This window comes from Centruroides sculpturatus, unplaced genomic scaffold (assembly GCF_000671375.1).
Source record: "Centruroides sculpturatus isolate CEXI.00-Female unplaced genomic scaffold, Cexi_2.0 scaffold192, whole genome shotgun sequence".
NCBI classification, from domain to species: Eukaryota; Metazoa; Arthropoda; class Arachnida; order Scorpiones; family Buthidae; genus Centruroides; species Centruroides sculpturatus.
The window spans coordinates 536,215-559,890 of record NW_019384565.1 but is presented as its reverse complement, the minus strand read 5'-3'; the positions used below and the strand labels follow the sequence as shown (position 1 = coordinate 559,890).

At 29.3% G+C, this 23,676-nt stretch overlaps 1 protein-coding gene across 13 annotated transcripts in view; it reads right to left on the bottom strand.

The window, feature by feature from the left end:
* LOC111624041 (phosphatidylinositol-binding clathrin assembly protein LAP-like) overlaps positions 1-23,676 on the bottom strand; it is a 106,782-nt gene that overhangs the window by 12,068 nt on the left and 71,038 nt on the right. For 8 of the 13 annotated variants that reach the window (XM_023366820.1, XM_023366807.1, XM_023366809.1 and 5 more), the window contains 5 exons: positions 23,298-23,389; positions 20,754-20,916; positions 14,830-14,883; positions 2,370-2,679; positions 1,484-1,573 (listed from right to left, as the gene is read on the bottom strand). In XM_023366820.1, the coding sequence (XP_023222588.1) occupies positions 1,484-1,573; positions 2,370-2,679; positions 14,830-14,883; positions 20,754-20,916; positions 23,298-23,389 (709 nt within the window). The remainder of the gene's footprint in view (positions 1-1,483; positions 1,574-2,369; positions 2,680-14,829; positions 14,884-20,753; positions 20,917-23,297; positions 23,390-23,676) is intronic. The other 5 variants (XM_023366813.1, XM_023366812.1, XM_023366811.1 and 2 more) reach the window with 4 other exon arrangements.

The following is a 23,676-nucleotide window of genomic DNA, read 5'->3' as shown; positions in this document are numbered from 1 at the left end:
TCAATAAAAATTTATAAAAAGAGTAATTCATTTGTACAATACTTAGTTACAGCAACTTAATTCATTATAAAAAGGATTGTAACAAGTATTCAAATCATTATTTCACTTTGACTTAAGTCAAAAACACTGGTTTTAAATAAAACGAACTATCTTAAAATTTAAGTTTGAAGTTTCATTTGAACTTCTACAATGAAGCTTTTTTACATTGTTTCAACTACAACAGATTAACAAAGCTATTCACACCTACTGCAATTTAAGAAAACAAGAATGAACATTTAGGATCTATTCTGCTTTCCTTGTCAAATTAAAAATCAGAGGTACTGAAGAGGCACCATTTTTACAGAGTGAAATAGACAAAAGGGATACATTTATAAAAATCTGTTTAAACTTCAAAACAATTTAAAAACAGTCATGATTACATAATTTATTGGACTATCCACAATACAATTCCCTTTATTAAAATATACGAGACAATTAAAATTAACACAGTGTTTAAACTTTAGTACTCAAAGGAGGAGCTAACTCATCTGCCATTGTAAGTCATAACTAAAATTTATCATCATCAATTGGATATCCAATCTAATACTTTTTAGTATTAGAATAGTCATGGGATGCTATTTGCCCATCTCTAGCAATTCTATAATAATGAATGGTTCAAACTTGGGTATTTTTAATATAATATATTAATTATAAATGTAAAAATAGTCTTAAGTAATGAATTTAATCTTAAAATCAATTTATCCAAAATTGATTAAACAGTGACAATTCATTTTTATATTTCAAATAATGTCAATTCTAATCAGTATTACAAAAAAATTTAATTTTTAATTAGATTCTTACACATTAAGATTAACATTTAAAAAGTTTATATACACACACTTTCAACATATGTATGTAATCTTTCATTAGAAAAATAGTTAATTTACTTCTTACATTAATTTCTTCCCTTTAAAACTTGAAATAAAATTTCTTAAAATAGAAATTAAGAAACATCTGTTCTGTAACTTTAAAATTTGATTAAATCCTCCTCATTGATAACATTATTACACAGTACTAGTTACCAAAAATGCATGTGTTAAGTCAAACAAGAAAAAATAAGAGTAAGATATTTAACACAACTTTCAATGATACATCAGACACTTGGAACACATTATGGACTTAGCATTACAGCTTCAAAAAATTCTTTCAGATACATATACATTACATTCTTAATTAAATTTAAAATCATTCAACAAAATATTAAGTATTTTTTAATAATTAAATATGTTTGTATTCAATGACATAAGAAATATTTTAATATAAAACTAGTAAATAATAATAAAAAAGCTTAGTATTTGAAATTATAATACCAAAAAACAGAATTTAGTAAATATTTAACAAAAAATCTGAAGAATAAATTGGTTTCAGTCCATAACAGAAATGAATGAAATGAAAAATCACATAAGGACTTTTTTTAAATGAAAAAAAAGGTGAAAATATTTACCTGTAGCTTGAGTTCCACTACCAAAAGCAGCAGCAAATGAAGCATCACTGACAAAACCTCCTTGACCACTGGGTGTAGTAGCATTAAATCCTAAAAAGTTTTTATGAATATTTATTGTTCATAAAATCTTTTACAGAATTCAAATTAAACAAATACTAAACAAAATTGACTTGTTATTGTATAGTCTTAAACTGTTTATTAATTTTACAAGTAATTATTGTCCTGATAATTTTAAATCAAAATGTTTATCAAAATCTAATAAGTTTCAAAAACTTCTAAGTATATGTAAGCAAAATTTGAAGTTATAGGATTAAGAATAATGCTAACATTTCAAGAAAGATTTTAAATTTGTATGAAATAATTAAGATAAATCTTTAACAGATTAATTAATGTCTTTAGAATTTTGTTCTATAGGTAACTAATTCATATTCACTCCATTCAGTTGTGTCTACTTAAACACAGTTACTTTATTATTTAAATTAAATAGCATTTTGTTTCAATCATTGTATTCAAAATCACAAAGAGTACTAATTTTAATTTAGTATTTGAAAATGCAAATATCCTTCTATAAGCAGTAATTTTGTAAATTTTTAAGAACATTTTAATCCATTAAAACGGGGGAAAAACCACTAAAAGGAGTGTAATAGTTTTGAAATGCAAAAAAAATTTATTCTTTGAATTTAAAAACTTCATTTTGCATTCAAACATGTAAATAATTTTAGAAGATATATTAAGTTGAAGTTTATCAAATTAAAAGATATATAATCTATGAATTTATAGTCTTATAAGCAAAATTAGATCTAAGTTACAATTTGAAAATATATTGTTACAAAATAAATCCTAAAATGCTGTAGTATTCTAACATCTGATAATTTAAAATATTTACCATTAGTTCCAAAAGAGACAAATGGAGTTTGAGTAGTTGGTGGTTGGGCTGAATTACCAAATAAACTATCTGCAAATGGATTATTTCCCATGCATAACAGATCACTTGATTCGCTTGACTGAGCTGGAGCAGTAGTTGAAGTTGCAGGAGGAGAAGAAAACAAGTCAATTATTCCTTGATTACTTGTTGGAATACCTTGTTCAGTAGCAGGAGAAGCCAAGAAAGGATTTGTTTTTGTAGAACCACTTGGAGGTGATACAATACTTCCTGTACCATCAGGACTAGATCTCCCATCTTTGTTTCTACGTTCCTGAAAAATAGAAACAACTATAAAATTGAACTTATACATTTTAATATTCATTTTTCATCAATAAGAGCATTTAACATTTCACAAATAAAAACACTTAAAATATGACTATTTTCTATAGTTATATTCTGACAATATTTTCTATTTTAGAACCAACACTAATTACACTTTAAATTTGCAATTTCATTTCAAAATAAAGTTTCTTATTCAGTTTATCAAACTTGTAAATTTAGTTGTAAAGTTTATACAACTGAATGTTTTAACATTTAAAACTTTTATTGTTGTGAATTCCATTGAAAGGTGTTTAGTATATTAATAAAAATCAGATTAAATGTTAAGGCATGCTTTAAATTTTTGTCTAATCTGTTATAACCTAACATATTGTTTGGTTTGGTAGGATACAGCAAAGCAACACACAAGCAATCTGTCAAGGAAGATGCCTCCAGGAGAACATTGAAAACTGGCCCTATTTAGGTGTTATAAACATGAAAATCCATATATATATGGTGGTACAAACCCATGACCTATGAAAACAAACCTGAAGTAAAAAATTGAAAAATGGAAGCTATCAAAATAACCAGGCCGAGAAAAAAAATATGACATCTAGTGAAGATGTGTTTATCTTTGAGATCTTGGTAAGAGAAAATAAAAAAAATTCCACCACTTCAACTGCTGACTGTTACTTGGAATGAAATAAGTGGGAAATGTGTGTCAGCTAAAACTAATAGTTGGTTACACACCAACCAATGCCAAACGTTACCTGGCTAGAAATGGCTATAATACTAATAAATTATGAAACAATTTGGCACTAGAGTGAGGAGTTTCTAGCCTGATAACATTTGACATTGGTTGGTGTGTAGCTTTATAATATATGGAGTTTAGTGATAATGTTTATTTCTAATAGTTGGTATTTAAAAATATAATCATGCTTTGTTTCAAGAGTTCAAGAAACCATTCTTAACAAAATGCATGAGAAAACTTATCTAAGCAGATTACAAAACTTGAACCAAATAAATAGAATCTTTTGTTTAATGATGAGTTGTTTTGTTGTTATTTAATAATATCTAACTACAAATTATTTGCTGTCCACACAAAAAATAGGCTGTTTGTATAGGTAGATCAGAAGGTAAAGTTTCCAATTAGTGTCATGACTTATGGCACAATCTGCACTAATAGTGTTGAAGTGACTGAACACAATTTGAAATTGGCTGGCTACTTTCAAATACAGGTAACCCCTGTATTTTAACTGTATAACACTGTAGTTACGTTCCAAAAAATTGCCGTGTTATGCGAATCCGTGTTATACAAAACAAAGAACTAATACGAAAAGGAGGGTTAGGTTGCAAAAATTAAAAAACATGCTAGTATATTTTCATAATTAAGATAAATATCTTCATTAAAATTTTTTTTAAGTGATACATATTAATATAAATTAAACAATATTTTCTTCGTCATCACTAAAAACACAATTAATCGAGAGCGTTTTCTTTTTGGCAAGTTATCCTTATCCTCTGAGCATTTTTCTGCATTATCTTCAGATCCATGCTTTACCTTTTGCAAAATGTATGTAATTTTAGATTGCTTGCTTCTAGTTAAAAGGTCTTTATAAATTTCCTTATATGGTGCTAAGCACTTATGAAGAATAAAGCAAGTATGGAATAAGGGAAAAACATTCGGCAACATCAGAAGCAGAAGCGTTGCGATCTGGCAACATTGAAACAAGTTTCGAGAAGGATCAGGTGTATCGACAGAAGGTGAGAAGAGAAAATTTACATACTTAAGTACTAATAGTTCACGAAAATAATAATTTTTGTGAACTATTATTAGTTAAGTATGTAAAAATTTATTACATTTCCTGTTGTACGAGGGTTTTACCCAATTCTCGAACCGCATCAGAGTGAATCCGTGCTATAAAAGTACCGTGTTATACGGGGTATGGTACCAATTCTCGAACTGTGTTAGAGCAAATCCGTGCTATAGAAGTGTCATGTTATACGGGGGTTACCTGTACTATAAAATCAATTTCCACTGCTCAATTTTATTGTAGGAGGAGTGGAAAAGAGAACTTGGAACTTTATCAGCAGACTAGAGCACCATTCCATTTAGCTGGTTTCCAAACCAAACAATGGTTTGGAAAATAGTCAATTCTACTATTAGACAGAAAAGTCTGATATGAACCATATAGAACATATGGGGTAAAACAAAGAAAGTGACAGGAGGCAAAACCACAAGATGTTGCATTGTTGCAAATTGCTGTGGAAGACGACTGGATAAGCACTACTTATACAAAAAAATCACGACGAAGATAAGTTTTTCAAAAGCACTGGTAAAAATTTTTCAAGGAAACTAATTTTATCTGGCAAATTAAGATTTTGTGCTAAAAAATAAGCAAGCCAAGAATTAAAGTATTACTCTCTGTAATGCTACTAATTGAAACCATGCCACAACATGAAGCTGCACTGTCCCAACTTCCTTTAGCTGAGACAAAGTATTAAACTACCTTTAAAAATTTTTAAAGTTTCCATCATTTTGTCTATACATTTTTGAAAAATCTCAGAACACCACCACTTCTATTATTAAAACAAAGATAAAACAGTTTAGTGTTATAAATTTTGTGAACACAGTATACTTTCATTACTTACACACACACAAGGAAATTTTACTATAAGTAATTAAAAAGTATACTGTGTTCACAAAATTATATATGAAGGTTGGAAAGAAAGTAGTGGCAACACTGTTGTCATGCTACATAGGAAGAGGGGTGCTATTGATTTCTGGACTTAGTAAGGAAAGGCAAATTTATTTTATATACCTAGTGGCACTTGTGTAAAGCATTTAATCAAGAAAAAAGCAGTTACTTAATGGTGTCAAATTAGACTGCCCTAAACTATCCAAGTATTGGGACTATTGTGGGAATTGGGATCATCTTTGTCCCACAGTGCAAAGGAAATGGCAGTATATCAAAACACACACTCCCATTTTCTTCTATGACAATGCTGTCACACTGCTGAGCCTGTAAGAAAATTGTCAGAACAGTGAGATGAGACACTCTAACACCCTCCATATTTACCCGATATGAGCTCTTGAAACTTCAATCTCTTCCCCAAGCTAAAGAAACCACAGGAAAGCATTTCCACACAAGATAGACCATCCTTTGAGCATTAAGATGCTCATTCAGGTACAGTTGTGCTACTGGTGTGTAGCACCTTCCACATGTGTGCCAGGTGATATGGTAGAAGATTATATTGAAAGAATGTAATGCTATTCTGTTTCTACAATAAATGATTTGTTATACAGGGTGATTCAGCTAAGCATATACAAACTTCTGGGAGGGGTAGGTTGCACAAAGACAAATCAAAATATCATCAATGGTGGGTCAAACACCATATTCATATGGTAGATGGCATTATTTGGCCACAAGACTGCTCATATGTTCAGAATACAGTCCTGTTCATTGGCCTGCAAGACTGCCAGACTTCACAACTTGACTACCACTTTTGGGATTACAAAGGACTGGTGCATGACACTACTGTTGAAAGTGATGAGGACCTTGTAGTACACATCTGAGGTGCCATCACATATGACAACCAGTCACCTCTAATAGTGATCCAAGGGACCATGACAGCCCAGTGGTATGTTAGTGACATCATGCAGCCATGTGTTGCCTCTCAAGATAGGGCTTCCAAGAGCCATTTTCCAACAGGACAATACTCAACCACACAAAGGGTGTCACAGGTTTGACAAATCAGCCACAGTGTGCCACTTCCCTAACAGACCAGGAAAGAATGGCATTGTGATGGATTTATCACTGATCAAACACATCTGGGATCATCTGTAATGCAAAGTTGGACCAGCCTAAGAGTTTGTCCAAACTAGAGAACTGCTTGCAGTAATTGTGAACCTAGATGCTGCAGGACATCATATGGCACTCATATGCTTCCATGCCTGCCCATATCACTGTATTCATGCTACAGGTGGCTCAACCAGGTTCTAGAACAGTGTCTCTTAAGATTTTAATATTGTATGCTAACTAATCAAAACTTTGAAATTAGTCTGTTCACCTTATTTAGACACTGTTTTGGATGCATAAAAAGATACTTTGTTTTTACAAAAAAATTGTTTCAGTACATAATGTCAGGTGAAAAACAAACACTAATTTGTATCAAGTGATCTATAACAATAGATCAGATTTCAGAAATTTCTAAAGAAATCCAACACTATTCAAAATATACTATTTCAAACTTGATAAAATCCATAGAGGCAAAAAACTCTAAACAATTCTTAATAGCTAGCAAAACCAAACAGAGCAAAAAGCTGTTCTTTTCTTTGGTTTTGTTAATGGTATTAAAGACCATTTTGTATAAACACAAAAATTGATAAAATTGTTACTGTTATTGTTGTACATTATAATGACTAAATTCAACAAAATTCTGATTTTCCAAAGCTAGGAAATAGAGCACATTGTTGTCATGAATTTTTGATCTATGTTTAGAAATACAGGAAAATACAAGGCTATGCATTTGAGATGTCATAGAATTTACTGTGTAGAAAATAAAGTAATGCAAGTACAGCTTATTAAAATGTTACATGTTGAGAAAGTTATGCATAGTTTATACCAGGCAGCCACAGAATTACACTGATGCACATGGTATGGAAAGTTTTCATATATTGATGCACAATCCTTTGACGTGTTATATGGAGTGGCAGGTTCCACTGAAATAGTGGAATCCTTTAACTTATGACTGTCTGGTAAATGTTCACTTGTTACTGCTCCTATAGTGTGAAGTTAGACCTGCTTGCTGGAATCTATGGTAACAGTCACAATATCCACACGTGACTGACCATTATGACACGCAAACTCACTAGAAATCTGAATATAACTATAGCACTTTCAATTCACATACCATACCATGCACTAAGCCTCTGCAACAGTGTCTGCCACTTTGCATTCTCATGAACCATTCTGAAACTGAACAATATATTTACATTGGGTCAAAAAAAAAAAAATTAATTGATAGTAGTAGTTTATTGTGTGATAAATTAAAAATATGCTGGTAATAAAAAACTTAGGATTGTAGTCTTACGTAATTTGTACTTTGATATAGGTACACTAATATTTAAATATTAAAAATAATTAAAATATGTAACATTGATGTAAGTGGCAGTTTGTAATAAAAAAGAAAAATTTTATAAATATGAATATATAAAGAAATTCTTTTGCTTTCCTTTTCCATCGTTCACACCAGTGACAGTAAAAAAGATTCACAAGGAGACGGCCTTTTCTTTGATACTACCTCTGCAATAGAATGCAAATAAAAACAGTGTCCTCTGGTAATTTTGCCAATATCACAATAAGTTTTAAATTTTTACAAAACAATTTAGTTGATGCAGCATAATTTTGCAAATGCTATTAGAAAATCTTCACGTACTGTAAATTAGTAATGGTTATAATCTCCTTTGGATGAATTCTCTGAATGACAGAAAAGTCATTTAGTGGAGTTATTGTTACTTCACACTAAGTATGACAGTAATTCCAGAGAATTCAGCCAAAAGGAGGCCATAATTATACATTACAAATTTCAACACATTAAGATTTTCTAATGGCATTTGCAAAATTATGCTGCATCAACTAAATTGTTTTGTAAAAATTTAAAAAACTTATTGTGATATTGGCAAAATTACCAGATGACACTGTTTTTATTTGCATTCTATTGTAGAGCAAGTCTCAAAGAAAAGGTTGCCTCCTTGTGAATTTTTTTACTGTCACTGGTGTGAACAATAGAAAAGGAAAACAAAAGCAAGAATTTCTTTATATATTCATGATATTTTTATATTTATAAAATTTTTCCACTACATACTGTCACTTATAGAAATGATTTTAACATTTGATGTATTTAATATTAAAAATACACAAGTGTAGCATATCGTAAAGTGCAAATTATCTAAAAATTTGTTCGCATTTTAGTCTTAATAGCCTATTTTTAATTTGTCACTAACAATACTGTCAATTTCTGTTTGATCCAGTGTACATAATACAATACAATTAGATTAAGTGTTATTTCCTACACATTATTTTTTTTATGATATCCCAAACAAATTACCCTGTAGTATAATAAATTACAATTTCATATGCAGTTGTTTCTTTGATGTAAAGTAAGTTTAAAATAAAAACAAAATAAACTTTAAAGTATAATAATTCTTTTAAAATATTGATGTATGTATATTAATACAATCTAGTTGAGAGTAATTTTATATCAAATTTGTTCATGAATGTTATGAATTTAAAGAAACTGTTTCTGCATCATTATGTAAATAAGGATAGTGGATAAATATCTAGCAAATTAGAGTCATCAACTGCAAGCAAGACACATGGACAAAACAATGACTACTGTCATTTAAAAACTGCTAGATTTCATTAACAGACAACTGCTGAATGCTGGTTATATATAAAAAAAACAACTGAACTACAAAAAACTAACTGATAACTAATTTGTTTGCTAGAGGTTTATCCACGATCCTTATTTACATAGTGATAGAAAAACAGTTTCTTTAATTCATAACATTCATGAACAAATTTGATATATAATTACCCTCAACTACAGTAGTGACCAAAAGTAGAGCTACCCTAGACATGTTTTAAAAATGCAAGCTATTATTTTATTCACCACCTACTACACAATTAATATTGTGATAGTTGAAAAGAGCACAAAATACTCAATTAACTCTGATTTTATTTTAAATCTGATTTACAAAAAAAAAATAATTTTTTTATTTTATACTGTGACAAAAGTAGAGCTAACAAAGGAAGTATGCAGATTTGTCCGGTATTTTTAGGACAAAATATTAGTATTTTGTGGCGTAACCAGAGCTTCTGATCACTGCATCACATCTACGTTCTATTGAATCAACTAAGTTGTCTGGAGAAATACAATTATCAAATGATATCAAACAACAAATAGTAGGTGTGTGTTTGAAGGAAAAAAAGACCTTTACTGAAATTGGTAAAATCTTTAATGTGCATAAAACTGTTGTTGCAGAAATGGTGAAGTGTTTTCAATATATGGGACTATTGTTTCTGCCAAAAAGTCAGGTAAACCATGAAAACCACCACCACAGTTGGAGGCGTATGCATGCAACCAATCCTTGTTTGACTGCTTCACATATTAAATGTGAAGTGAGTAACCTAGATATAAGCTTAAAAACTGTACAAAGACATTTCACTAGTTATGGATTACATGGAGATGACCAGCAAAGAAACCACATCTCTGCAAGAAACAAAAAGTTGAGATTAGACTTTGCACATGAACACATCACTTGGACCGAACAAAAATGGTCCAAGGTGTTATGGAGTGATGAATATAAATTCAGTGTCTTCTCTAGTGATGATATATGATGTCAGACAACTGTGATGAATATAAATTCAGTGTCTTCTCTAGTGATGATATATGATGTCAGACAACTGTGATGGTATACGATATGTCAGACAATCAGTAAACATGAGATAGGACCCAAAATACATAGTTATATAATAGAGCATGGTGGTGGCTGCATAATGGTATGGGGATGTTTCTCTGCAAAGGTAATTTGTCCAATTCATAGAATGGATCAAACCGTTTATCAGGCCATATTGCAGAATCAAATGCTTCCTCATGCAATTCATTCAATGCCAAGGAAATGGATCTTCCAACAGGATGACAACCCAAAACACAGCAATTTGGTAAAGCAATGGTTTTAACAGAAAAGGGGTAAATCTTATGACATGGCCAGGCCAATCATCAGACCTAACTAAACCACCATAGAGAATCTTTGGGATGAAGTTGAGTGCAGTATAAGCCAGCATACATATTTGAATCTGAATGAATTGTGGCCTATCATTAAAAAGCATGGTATGAGACTCCCAAATCACTGCTTGACAACTTAGTTGATTCAATGGAACAGAGGTGATGCAGTGATCAGAAGTTCTGGTTATGCCACAAAAGACTAATATTTTGTCCTAAAAATACTGGACAAATCTGCATACCTCCTTTGGTAGCTCTACTTTTGTCACAGTATAAAATAAACTTCATTTTTTCTTTCGTAAAATCAGATTTAAAATAAAATCTGAGTTAATTGAGTATTTTGTGCTCTTTTCAACTATCACAATATTGTGTGCTAAGTGGTAAACAAAATAGGTCATATAACACAAGTATTGGATCATTCAAAAATCATGCAGTTATAATTTGATCTGTAGCATGAATATGGCCAATTGAAAGTAGATGAAAACATTTGACTACTAACAATTTTGCTAGTTTTTAAGCTTTCAGTTAATATGAAATTATTAATGAAAACCAATCAAGATAAAGTTTAAAAAGAAAAATCCTCTGCACACTATACAGTTTCCTCTGCAAACTGTATAATTTACAGAGGAATCTGTTTCTGGTTAGTTTGCAGAGGAATCTTTTTGGCAAACTGAACAGTTTTGCCAAAAATACTAACAAAATACTAAAAGGATTTAAGTTTTATTGTAACAACATTTTAACAAAATACAGGTAGCCCTCTGTTTATGCCGCAGTTCCGTTCCAACAAAAGCCGGCGCAAATCAAATCTGCGTAAAACAAGCCCATATTTACAGTGAGGTATACGGTTAGGTTCTCCATAAGTAAAAAATCAGCAAATAATTTTGTTTATTAATACACTATACTACAAAATACAAATAAATTTAATTTTAAAAATGTATTTTATCATAAAATAAAGAAATGTTTTTATTAAAAAATTTTAGTTTCGGATCTCTTAATTTTTCAAAAAAAGTATCCATCTTTAATTGTTTACATTTTTGTTTTCTTTCATTGAGAATTTCTGAATATGGTCAAATATGATACTCCTTTTTACATTTGCACTTTGCTTCCAATCATTGTCTAACTCACAAAGTTAATCCGTCAAACTTTCCTTAGTTGAAAGGATACGTTAACCCCACGTAGAGCTACAGACAAGAAAAGACACTGATTGGTTGACCACAGGTCGGTATAAGGTCAGTTTGAATGGGAAAATTCAAGGTGGCTAAGGATATATAAATATCGTCTGGCCAACGAGAAGTAGATTTGTCTCACTAACGATAGTTTGTGATCGCCAGAAGTGCTATTGCATTGTAAGGTGTTTTCCTGAATGAACTGATACGGGATACATTCATTGGCGCTATGGATTCGGACGCCATATTAATTTAATGCAAATGTATAATACCCAATAATATTAAACAGAAAAAATAAATATATTCAATAAAAATCTTTGTTTTAATGAATGTACAATGTCGTGGCTCGGTAAATACGTCAACACTGAAATGAAAATGAGTCTAGCATGCGGAAAATCGGGGAATTACACTGCAAAACGGTGAATTGCAAAGCGGCGTAAACCAAGGGCTACCTGTACAAATGTTTTATCTAAAAGTTCAAGATACAGGAAAAGATATAACTGATGCAGACATCAGGAAGAGATCAAAAACATTTGTATTTCATTAAAACATTGTTACTGGATGAAATTATCTAAAAATAGGTTTTTATTGTGTATTTTATTTAAAAAAAAAATCACTCCTAAAAGTATATTTAGTTAAATTCTTTAACTAAATTTTCATTAAACATCTTGTTTAGAATGTGAGAAACGTTTCTTCTCTGAAGCACATTAAAGCTGAAATGAAAGGAAGAAAATGGTCTTTAATAGCAGAAAATGGTAGAAAATAGAGTATATTATTTTAAAAATACAAAGTTAAAGTATAAAACAGATGGGAAAAGCATGGTATGATTTAAGCAATCCAGCATTACATGAATAGATGACATTTGTGCAGAGAAACAATATTAAGTGAATTAACATTTTGAAATTACTCATCAGGTCTTTAACATGCTGATCTACAAAAGACTGAATTTGTATAGTGGTTGTAATGTAGCCTAAATAATGGACAATCATTTGACTTAAAAACAAGGTTCTCAACATTTCGGTTTACAGACTTGCTGTTTATTGTGTCCAAGCCTGCTGGAAGTCAATAAGGTTGTTTCTACAACTCAAAATATGGACTACATTTCTCAAAAATGCTTTTGTGGTAAACAGTCATTGTGGAATAGGCTTTAATCATATTGGAAATTCTTAAGCTGTGAAGAAAAAAATTAGTTTAACAACAAAGTGTTGCCATGCATGTTGTTAGGTTAATTAAAGGATATTTGTCTTAAATTGCTGCACAGTATGTGCTAGATTAATCTTTCATTTGCAAGTCAGAAATCTACATTCTCAGAGCTAAGTTCACTATTTTGGACCAGTTCATTGCCAGTATAAAAGCAGCAACCATTGAATTGAAGAAATGAGAGCTGCTTTTCGACTGCCTTAAGAGAAATAGGTGGCAAAGCATTTGTTTTTCCATCTCCATAACATTAACGTAAATGGCTTGAAATTTTACATTTGCAAACAGATGCTTTAAATTAAAGGAATAGATTTGCTCAATGCAAGAGAAAGTATCTGCTGTTTGCAATCCGAGTTGTTACCATGAATTTGAAACGCAGTTAACAGCTATTAGATAGCTCTAGACATTCACAAGCTAATTTACAAGCTTGAAGCACAGTTAGGTCATGGGTTTGTTGCAATGGGTGGCAAAAATCTCAATTCTGCAGACATTTCAACTAAAAATTTGACCAACTAAATCCAAGCTACTTATGAGTGGACAATGACATCCTTCTGTTATTTTCTGGAAAAAAGTTCAATTTGAATAATGTTGCTCATTGTTTTCAGGAAAAAATACTGATTGATAAACAATGTCATCTTAGTTTCAGCAAAGTCACGGGATAAACACACCAACACCAAAAATCCAGTAAGTAAATTTTTCCCTTCTTTCATTAATTGATTTGCTTTATAGAATTTAAATTTGATGCAGTAGTAGTTTTGAATAAAAAATGATTAATTTCATTTGTTTAAGCAAACTTAGATTTTTTGTCTCATACATCACACAGATTTCCAGCAATTAAAATTACTCTTCTACAATTCTACTAAAATATTTTATACAACATAATAAAAGCAATGCATTTTGAAATGTCAGTTGAGAAAAGTTTTTATAACCAATAAGAATAAAAACAGAGCTTCAAGTAATTGAAATTGTTGGAACTGTTATGAGAAGAACTTATGTCTGAAAATCAGATCTACACAATGCAAACAAATCTTGATACTTTAATATTTTCTTAATAATTACTAACTCTCAGATTTTGATAAAATCTATTTCAGATTGTCTTTTGATATTTCAATATTTAATATCAACAATTCTGCAAAAATCACCAGATCAGATTTGGAGTGATCTAAGTTGATTTTAAATTATCCATTAAGACCATTTTATTTAATGTAATTCAGTTTAATAAACATCTAAACCCAATTTAGATTAAAGCCAAGCAATTGCCAGATTATATGAGAGATTACTTGACATTTAATTAGTAGCATTTTAATTGGACTTAGAAGTAGGCATAGGCACCATCCCTTGATAAATTTAATTATTTAATTATAACTCAACAATTAGTAGCATCTTAATATATCACTCAATGTAACTGGCAATCATTTGGCTGTAATTCAAAGATTTTATTCAGATTTAAAGAATTAAAAAAATCCAATTACACGGCATTACATATTGCAAATATTACATAACATTGTCATGTAACAAGAAAGTTAAAGTAAGTACAAGAAAGCATTTATATAATTTATTATTTGCCTAAATTTTAAGAAGCAAATGAATTTCACAAATGAACTTAACATATCAAAATTTACATTATGAATTTAGAAATTTATCTTCAAATTGGTATTGATTTCTTTAACTGAAGTAGAAATTTTGCCATCTGTTGATATTTAATATCTAAGCAACATTAATTTTTTAAAATTCTAAGAATTATATTTCTAGTTTAACAATTAAACTAATAAAATTAGTAAACTGGTCATAATCAGATAGCAATATAATTATATGATTAAAATTTACATATAGCTGTGACTTAAATTCAGTAAGTAATTCAAATCTAATCTGGTAATTTTCAACGAAATCTGATATTTAATTGAATATAAACATTAAGATATTGGTATTTTTAAATTCTGAAAATTTTTGGCAGCATGCAAGTGTGTTAGTAAACAAGCAGAAAATAAAAATAAGAAATGTTAGATACTAACCGGGTCTACGTTCCAAGCTGGCTGCTCCCATAGTAGAGGAGATTCACGATCAGACTAAAGTAGAAAAGCATTAAATATCGATTATAGCATTCCCAAGATAGCAACCAAGTTCACAGGAATATACAGATTATTCAAGAAATTATTAATACAGAACTTTTATTCAACACCTTCACCTTACATTCATTCTTGGTTTTATACATGCAAATATCAGCAGACATGCATTATTAATATTTAGCAATATAAGCACACCTAAACCAGGCTTAATATATTTAATCATAATCAATATTGAAAATTATCAATTAAAAAAAAATATACAAACATTTTTAAAAATTAACTTTTGCCTCAAAATCTTAAAAGTTAAAATACAAGATTTTAATGCATAATACTATTGTCATTCTAATATTTTTGACACCAAATCAAAATGAAGTTAAGATTTAATAATTCAAAAAAAGTCAATTCAATGTTTTCATGAATGCAACAAATGATTTTTTTTAATGTAAGGCATAATAAATATCTAATTACACTGCATTACATATTGCAAATGTTACGTAACATTTGCATGTAACAAAAAAGTTAAAATATGTACAAAGCATTTATATAATTTATTATTTGCATACATTTTAGGAAGCAAATGAATTTGACAAATAAACTTAACATATCAAAATCTACAATGAAAGAAAAAAGTGTGTATTATTTTACTTAGTTAACTTTAAATGAATTTTTAATACTGTGATTCTGCTAAGTACTTTAATAATTCTAAAATCATCATGTTAGTCAGTTCATACCCAGACTCCTTACTGCTAAGAAAAAGTAGTAATGACTACCGACCATGACCAATTTTATCGTAAGTGACAAAAACTGGATCTATTCCTACAACCTAGAAACTATAGTTTATTGGGGCGACTGTCATGTCCTCATATCTGAGAAAGGCAAGGCTAAAAGCAGATCAAAGTCCATGTTAATTTGTTTCAATCACAGGAGAATTATTCATAAGTAGTTACTTCTAATCCAAATAATGTTGCTTTCTATCTCAAAATTTAAGTGACTATGTGAGGAGGAGGAGGAGACAGAACAAAACATGGTTGCTCCATCCTAACAGCACTCCTGCATACTTTGCCTTTCAACTTGGATTTTTGGCTACTAACAATATAGATGCAGTGACCATCCCCACTACTCTCCAGATCTCAGACCCAACACTTGTACAAAAAGCTGAAAGTGGAATTTTAGGGGCAGATTCTAAGTAGAAATTTGGATTAGGTCACAGTACTAAACAAACTTATTGAAATTAACTTCCAGTGATGCTTCAGGCATAGTGGCACTACTGAGATCATAATATAGCCTCAGTAGAGGAATGCTTTGAGTGATAAGAGTCAGTAATATTTATGCATTTTTTTTTTGTGTTGTCCAGAAATAATTACATTTAAATCAAATGATTACAATATCAATTGTATGATACAATTGTATGTAGTATGATTTGTACTACATTGACACTGGTGTAAGAAATTTGGTGATAAGGATTTTTCTAATTGGAATGCATTTCAGTCTGTCAAAGTGATGTACTGACTTCATAACTTGTCAGTATTCTTAATGATGTAATAAGTAAAGAAATAGGAAGCTGTTAAGCTTATAATATACAAAATCAATTGTGCAGTTTAGAACAAGAGCATATCCAACTGATGTTTCATTAACATTTTTCTGAAGTATGTGCATAAGCACAAACAAGATCATATAAAAAAGGTAGTAATTAAGATTAACCTGTATTTTCAGATACAGTGACCATAAACTTGGATTGACAAAGTTTTTTTTTTTTTAATAGCAAGAAGGCGTATCTTATGACATTAATTAACCTATCCCATGTTTAATTTTTGTCAATGTTAAGCCTAATGAAAATTCCACATTTTACAATAGCCATGATTATTTTTTTTCTAACATCTGAAATTATTCTTTTATTTTGCACAAACAAAATAGACATAATAAACGTAAAAACAAAAATATTATATTTCAGAAGTTAGTTTTAATATAAAAATTATGCCGACCAATGACATCTAGTATCAAAAATGTCCCAATGCAGAAACAAGATCTCAGGTTCACAGGTCAAGGTCACCATGTTTTGACCTTGACCTGTGAACCCGAGATCTTGGAACCTGAGATCCGGAATACCAAGGAATAGGTTAATAGCTGAACTGCATGAAGCTTGTGATCATTTCATTGTATTCAAATTTAATGTTAGATTTAGGAAGCTATTTCTGAGAGAAAAAACCCTCTGAAGTTGACTTAGAAACAAATGCAAGGTTTCACAAAACAGGAAACAATACAAAAGAACTACAAACAAAAAAAAGTCCCAATATAAGAAGTGTTGCAAGAACACTTTTTTTTTTGTGCATGAGAATTTCAGAGAAAGAAAGGTTTATCATATTTAAGATAAGTGGCTACGACATCTAAAAACATTTTTGTTCAGTTTAATTGAAAAAAGTAATAAAATGCTACAAAGAGGATAGGAAAACCAGATGTATCTAGGAGGAAATTACATATGATGTGTGTTGGACTGACAAAAGCAGGGTCAATGCATTTACTTCAAGTCTCTTCAGAATGCTTATGGGATTTCTGAAAAAGGATTTCTGAATAAAATTTAAAGAAATCACTACATCCATTCTTTTGATCTACCTAAGACATGCCTTGTAGGGATAAAAACTCATTCAAATCACACAAACAAGGTCAATGACTATGCCATACAAAAAACTGCTAAGGATCAGCTTCTAACTGTATATTTATAATGTATTACTTTAATGTTAAAGAAATTTATAACAAAAAAAATTCATTTGTATTTTGTACTTTTTTTTTGTTATTTTTCTTTCCAGTTTAAGTTCACATACACAAATAGAGAAATTTTTACAGTGCAACTTAATACTGCATTCAAATAATTACCATTTTAGGACACAGTTTAAATACTGGTTAAATATTTTGCATGTCAGAACACTGGATTTGTGCATAATAAAAAACACACAATTCAGAATACAAAACCAACAAACAAAGCAAAGAAAGAAGAGAGATACTTGTTATCAGAATTTATCTCCAGCAAGCACTACTCATCCCAAAAATATTGACCTAAACAGTTATTTAATTATGCTAGTTGGAGCATTACAACACTACAATTATTGTGATGATAGTAATGTGCATGTGGGCCAAGTTTAAACTATACATATTACACTTGAAGATTTGTGCATTTTTTTTAAATTTTATTATTTTTGATTGTTTTGTCTATTCACTTTAATATGAAATTTTACTACTTTTTTGCATTAACAAATATATATAAAATTAATTACATGTATTTTGTTACTTTTTGGTTTTAATTGAATTATGTTGAAAATGGGGTGATCATCATTTGCTGTCTAGCAATTCCTAATTATGTAAAAACTAAGTAAATAAAAGCAATGGCATCTGTGAGACACCACAGGACTATTCAAATAATGTCACATGACTGGCAGGGTTAACTCTTGCTGTTCATCCCATCTCTATACCTTTACTTTACAAGCCTTCGAATTAAGAATTTTGAAAACTGATGCTGTATTTACTCGCATATAAGAAGAGGTTTTATTCAATTTTCACATCTTCAAAAACCTAGGTCGTTCATATGTGCAAGTGAAGGATTCTTTGCATTTCTGCAATAATTTTTGTGAACTACGTGTTTGCATTTTTTACCAGATGCTCATCCTCCGGTGTTTAAAAACAAAAGTATTTTATCTGGGTTGTTTCTATCGTTCTTGTGTATTGTCAGGAGTAAAGATGAATAGCAATAGGAAAAGCAAAGCTTTTGAATTGAATTCCAATTTGAAATTCCAAAATCATATGGAAACTCGATATAATATTTAATCCATTCCCATGTCAAAACAATGATTATTCAGAAATCAAAATTCGGAGAAACTCATAAGTGTAATCAACAGAGTAGATTTGACTGTTAAAAATTGGCAAAAAAGATTCCCGATTGTTTAGCTTTACATGAACAAATTATGTTTTGTCAATTTTACAAGATTTTTCCTTAAATTTAAAATGCAGTAATTTTCACGGGACAATGTGTGCATTTATGTGCATTTGACATTTTATTTACTTTGATCTTTAAAGTCACACCTCATCCTATATGAGAGATCGTTTTATGAGTAAATACAGTAATTTCTGTTTAATCAATGTATTCCATATGTCTGTGTAATTGAAAATAATGTCCAGAGTAATAAAGCTGTGTTCTGCACTGGAAAGGTTTTATAAAGCCACAGAATATTTGCTGGAAGGTAGGACATGTTCAGTAATAAACTTAACTGAAGTTCATTCAACTTACTGTAGTAGTTGTAACAACTTTATTTGTCGTCTTTTTACCCAAAAAACAAAGATCTGTTGGGATTCACTGTTGTTCAAAACTGCACAACTATTGGTATAAAAAGTTCAGCAGAGTAATAGTATCTTGTCACTTAAACATCATTGATCATGCACACTGGTTAAATACTTCAATTTCACTGATTTTAAGTTCTCTCAAGTCTCAAGTTTTGCAAACTACTTACAAATGTTTGATTTTTTACCATATATGATATGATGAACTTTGAAAACAATCAAATTTATGGAAAAAAAGTTAACTTAAAAATTTCATTATGTTCACCCAATGAAGAAAACTGAAAAATTCAATTAAACAATCTGCTCATCTAACAGAATAGTACAGTTTCGCAAGATATGCCAAACATGTTCAAAATTATTTTAGTTATAACTGGCCTCTAATTCTAAAGTTCTTCTAAAGAAAGTAGAAAAATATACACTGGAAAAGTTTGCTTATTTTAAGTATTCAAATAAAAAAACAAGTACAACACAATAGCAAGTTTGCATAACAGTATTTTCCATTATGCTTGCAACTTTATAAATAGTGAAATGTTAATCATCATAGATTGTGTTTCCACAAGAACTCAATACACTGAGTGTGAATTGACAGAACAGTCATAACTGAGGAAGGAATTTAACAAAATTGTTTAATGAGAACTATTCTAAATGATCAAATCTGAACATTATATAAAATCTTGGATCCAAAAGAATTGGAAAATTATTTTTTATATAGATCTACGGAGAGATTTGTAAGGAACAGGAATACATATCAAAACAATTAGATTTAATGTCAATGCTCCAAATGCTAATTTAAGATAGTGATCTATGAATTATAATTCAAACATGTAAGCTTTTCAGTGCCAGAAAAATGAAATCTTGTCTTCACTTGTCGTGCTTGAAGTAGGTCAATATTTTGCTACATGTTATTGGCCCTATTATTATAAGACTGTTTGAATAGATTACAATTACAACCTAATAACTTAAGCTTTTAAAATGGGAGACTGCCTATGATATTAAGACTATTCATAAAATTATGAAATATTTTATAATGAAAATGATGTGCAAATTTACTAATATTCACACAATGATTTCTAATGTTTTATACTACACATCTATAGAATTAAAGTTAACAAATGACACACAAACAGGTTATCTGCTTATACCTTTTAAAAAAATTGTTTTTGGGTTATAATTCAAATTTAAACTTGAAAATATTTTGTTTTAAACTGTGCTTTAAAAAATGCAATAATGCCAACACAACTACAATCAAGTATTTCTATATCTAAAAACATCTGAACATTTTAGAAATTAAAACCTGTAGCTTTTGAATACATCTTTTCAAGTCAGTAATATTTTTGGATGCAACATCGTTAAAATTACAATAAGAAGTGTCTTGTTTAATGACTAATACAATCACACTAAAAAAATTCATAAACTCCTTAAAAGAACATGTAAATAGCATTGTTTATGTATGCTGTCTAAAAAAAATATGTTCATGTAGTTTTCGGTGATAGTAATTTGCTATATGTGGTTTCAAAATAAAAAGTTATACAGAATACACATACCTTTAACTGGTTCATGACAGCCGCTTCCTCTTCAACAGCACGACGAAGACTTTCATCAACTTTACCACCATTCATTTCTGATGTAGGACCATTGCCACTGGCACTGCTGAAAGAACTACTTGTGGAAGTCAGTGCTGACACTGCATTTTTCAAATTGGTAGCCCTTATTTCATATAATCATGCCACAAACAAAAATGGTTTGATCCAAACGGTATCAAAATAAAAACAACAACAAGGCAAAAAAGAAAAAGGAAATAATATATATAAGCATGCAAAATAAACATACAAAACAAATTGATAAATAAAATTATATAAATAACTAATGGATAAAGAAAAATGATGAAAAATAACACTGCAAAAGCAAACTGGGCTACAAATCAATTTGTAAAATTGATTTAAGTTTTTTTCTGATTATATATCATCATCAGTTAGAAATTTATTTTTATAGAAAATGAAGATCTCCATTCAGATATTCTAAGTTTTTTTTTTTTTCTTTTGAAAAGCATTAATGAAAATGTTCTAACATTTAAAAAAAATAAAATTTAAGTTCACAAGACTTATTTGAGCTGAGTAACATGAATTATTCCACCTCAGACTATTAAATCAAGATTCACAATATGAAATTAAAGCATTATATGAATTAATGTTGCAAGATAATATTAAAAACATAACTGCAAAATTTTATACATGAATTTTTGTAATATTAGAAGATTTAGTTAATATTTCAATTTAAGGGAGAATTTAAATTAAGAAAAATGATAACTTGAATTTTAGAAATTTTAATGCAGCTAAAATATACCTTATACAATTATACCTATTCAAATGACCTATAGAAAAACATTCTTATAGCATTTCAAAAAGTCAAACTGAAAACTGTACAATATAGCTCTAGCTCCAGTATTTAATATTAAAAAAAAATTGCTAAAAACTAAAAGTATTGTTCAAAATACTGGTATGATGCAACAATGTATATAGAAATTCCTGCAGTTGCCAACCAAATTATCAATAAATTAGGTGAAACTATAAGAGCCCCAAAACTAGACTAAGAGAACATTTACATGCTGTAAAATATAATTATACTAATTCAGCAGTGGTCATACATTGTAACAGGGAAGGTTACAAGATCTCACTTGATATCAAAATACTCAAAAGAAGAAAAAAAATTATTAAAAAGGAAATTATATGAACATTTAGAAATTATAAAAATAAATGAATATAAAATGAACTTAAATGATGGTTTTAACTATTAGTGAGATCTGGTAACCACTTTCTAACAGTCTATTGGAGATCCTATCCAAATCCCCTCCCCCATCTGGTTATAATACTGTTGTGTTTTTTGTCAATTTATGTTAATCTCAGAGTAATTTGTGCAATTATATAATGGTTTTAAGAGCTTTTAACTTTAACTTTTTTGAAGAAAGTTTTTAAAAAATTTTTTACTTTTATTTATTACTTTCATTCAAAAATGTTGAATTTTTAAAAAAAATTGCTTTGAACCTTACCACCTCGTAATTTTACCCATCTACCAAGTAGTAGAAATGATGTTATTTTAAGAAAAAAATTTTTAATTTTATTGAATATTTTTTTACTTATCTACTTTATTTTTATCTTATACAGCAACCTTTTTTAAGCAATTTTTTTTTATATATCCAGTCAATTGCCCAAGTTTTTAATTTAAGTTAGCTGATTATTATTAATAGTAAAAAATTTTTTGAAATAATAAAGACTATATCAATAGAAATCTCCTTGTGTGATAAGTTACTGAAAAAAAATTATACCTAATACTAACTGTAATATAAAAATTTAAATAAAATTCATTGTATTACACAAACACTAAGCTTTACTTCTAACATTTAAGTTAAATACATTTCTCAAATTTTTATTTATACAGCTAATTTATGACTTAAGCCATTTTGTTTTTCAATTTATGAAATGGCCATCCATTTCATGAGTTTTTGGTTGAGGTAGCATCAGTTCATATTAATGTAACACTTGTTCATTTCTTTTCAAGTTGTATATTGTTATTTTTTTGAATAAGTATTTTTAAATTAAAGATCTTATTGCTATTTTAACTTGTTAATTCCCTTAAGTAATCATGAAAATTGATTTCATTTTTGTTGGATGTATGAAGGATTGATTGCAAGTGATTAATTTTTCAAAATTGATCAAGGATTCATTTATATAAAAGATTCACTGAAATACAAAAACATTCCTTTATATAATCTGCTGAAGTAGAGCATCTAAATATTATTGCTAAGATTAGAGCCCATCAAATTTAAATCTTCATTTTCTATAAAATCATTTCTGTAAAACAAAAAATTGAAATAAATAAATTTCAATTTTTGCAATGCTTTACATTTGATTATCTGTAAATATCAATCATTTATTAGGATATTGAAAGTTAATACAAAAAAATGTAAAATTAGAAAATTAGTTACATTATTAAACAATTCAACACAAGTTGAAAGGTTTGCAAATCATTTTCCAATTCTGAAAGTCCTTTGTAAACTTAAAGTACAAATACATCAATTAGAATAAACTTACCTAGCAGCTGCTGTAGATGCATTGACAGCACCTTTCTTTCCTTCTAAAGAGGCCAGGTGTTGCTCCAACGCATCGAGAAGACTGCTAGGTGCCTGAAAGAAATTTAAAGAGTTAACATTTCGGGCTATTTTACTGTGTTAAGAAAAAAAAGTATCAATCAAAAAATGAGATTCTATAGTTAATGTTGCAAATTTTATATGGTTTTTAAACAATTCTCTATTGAAAAATTTTTGGCATTTTTTAATAGAAAATCATTTAATAACCATATTATATGAATTACACAATACTGGCATAATATTTGAAATGCCCCAAATATTCTTAATTTGTCAAAGATGGAAAAAGCAACAAAAAAAAAAAAAAAAAGATTCATTATATATCA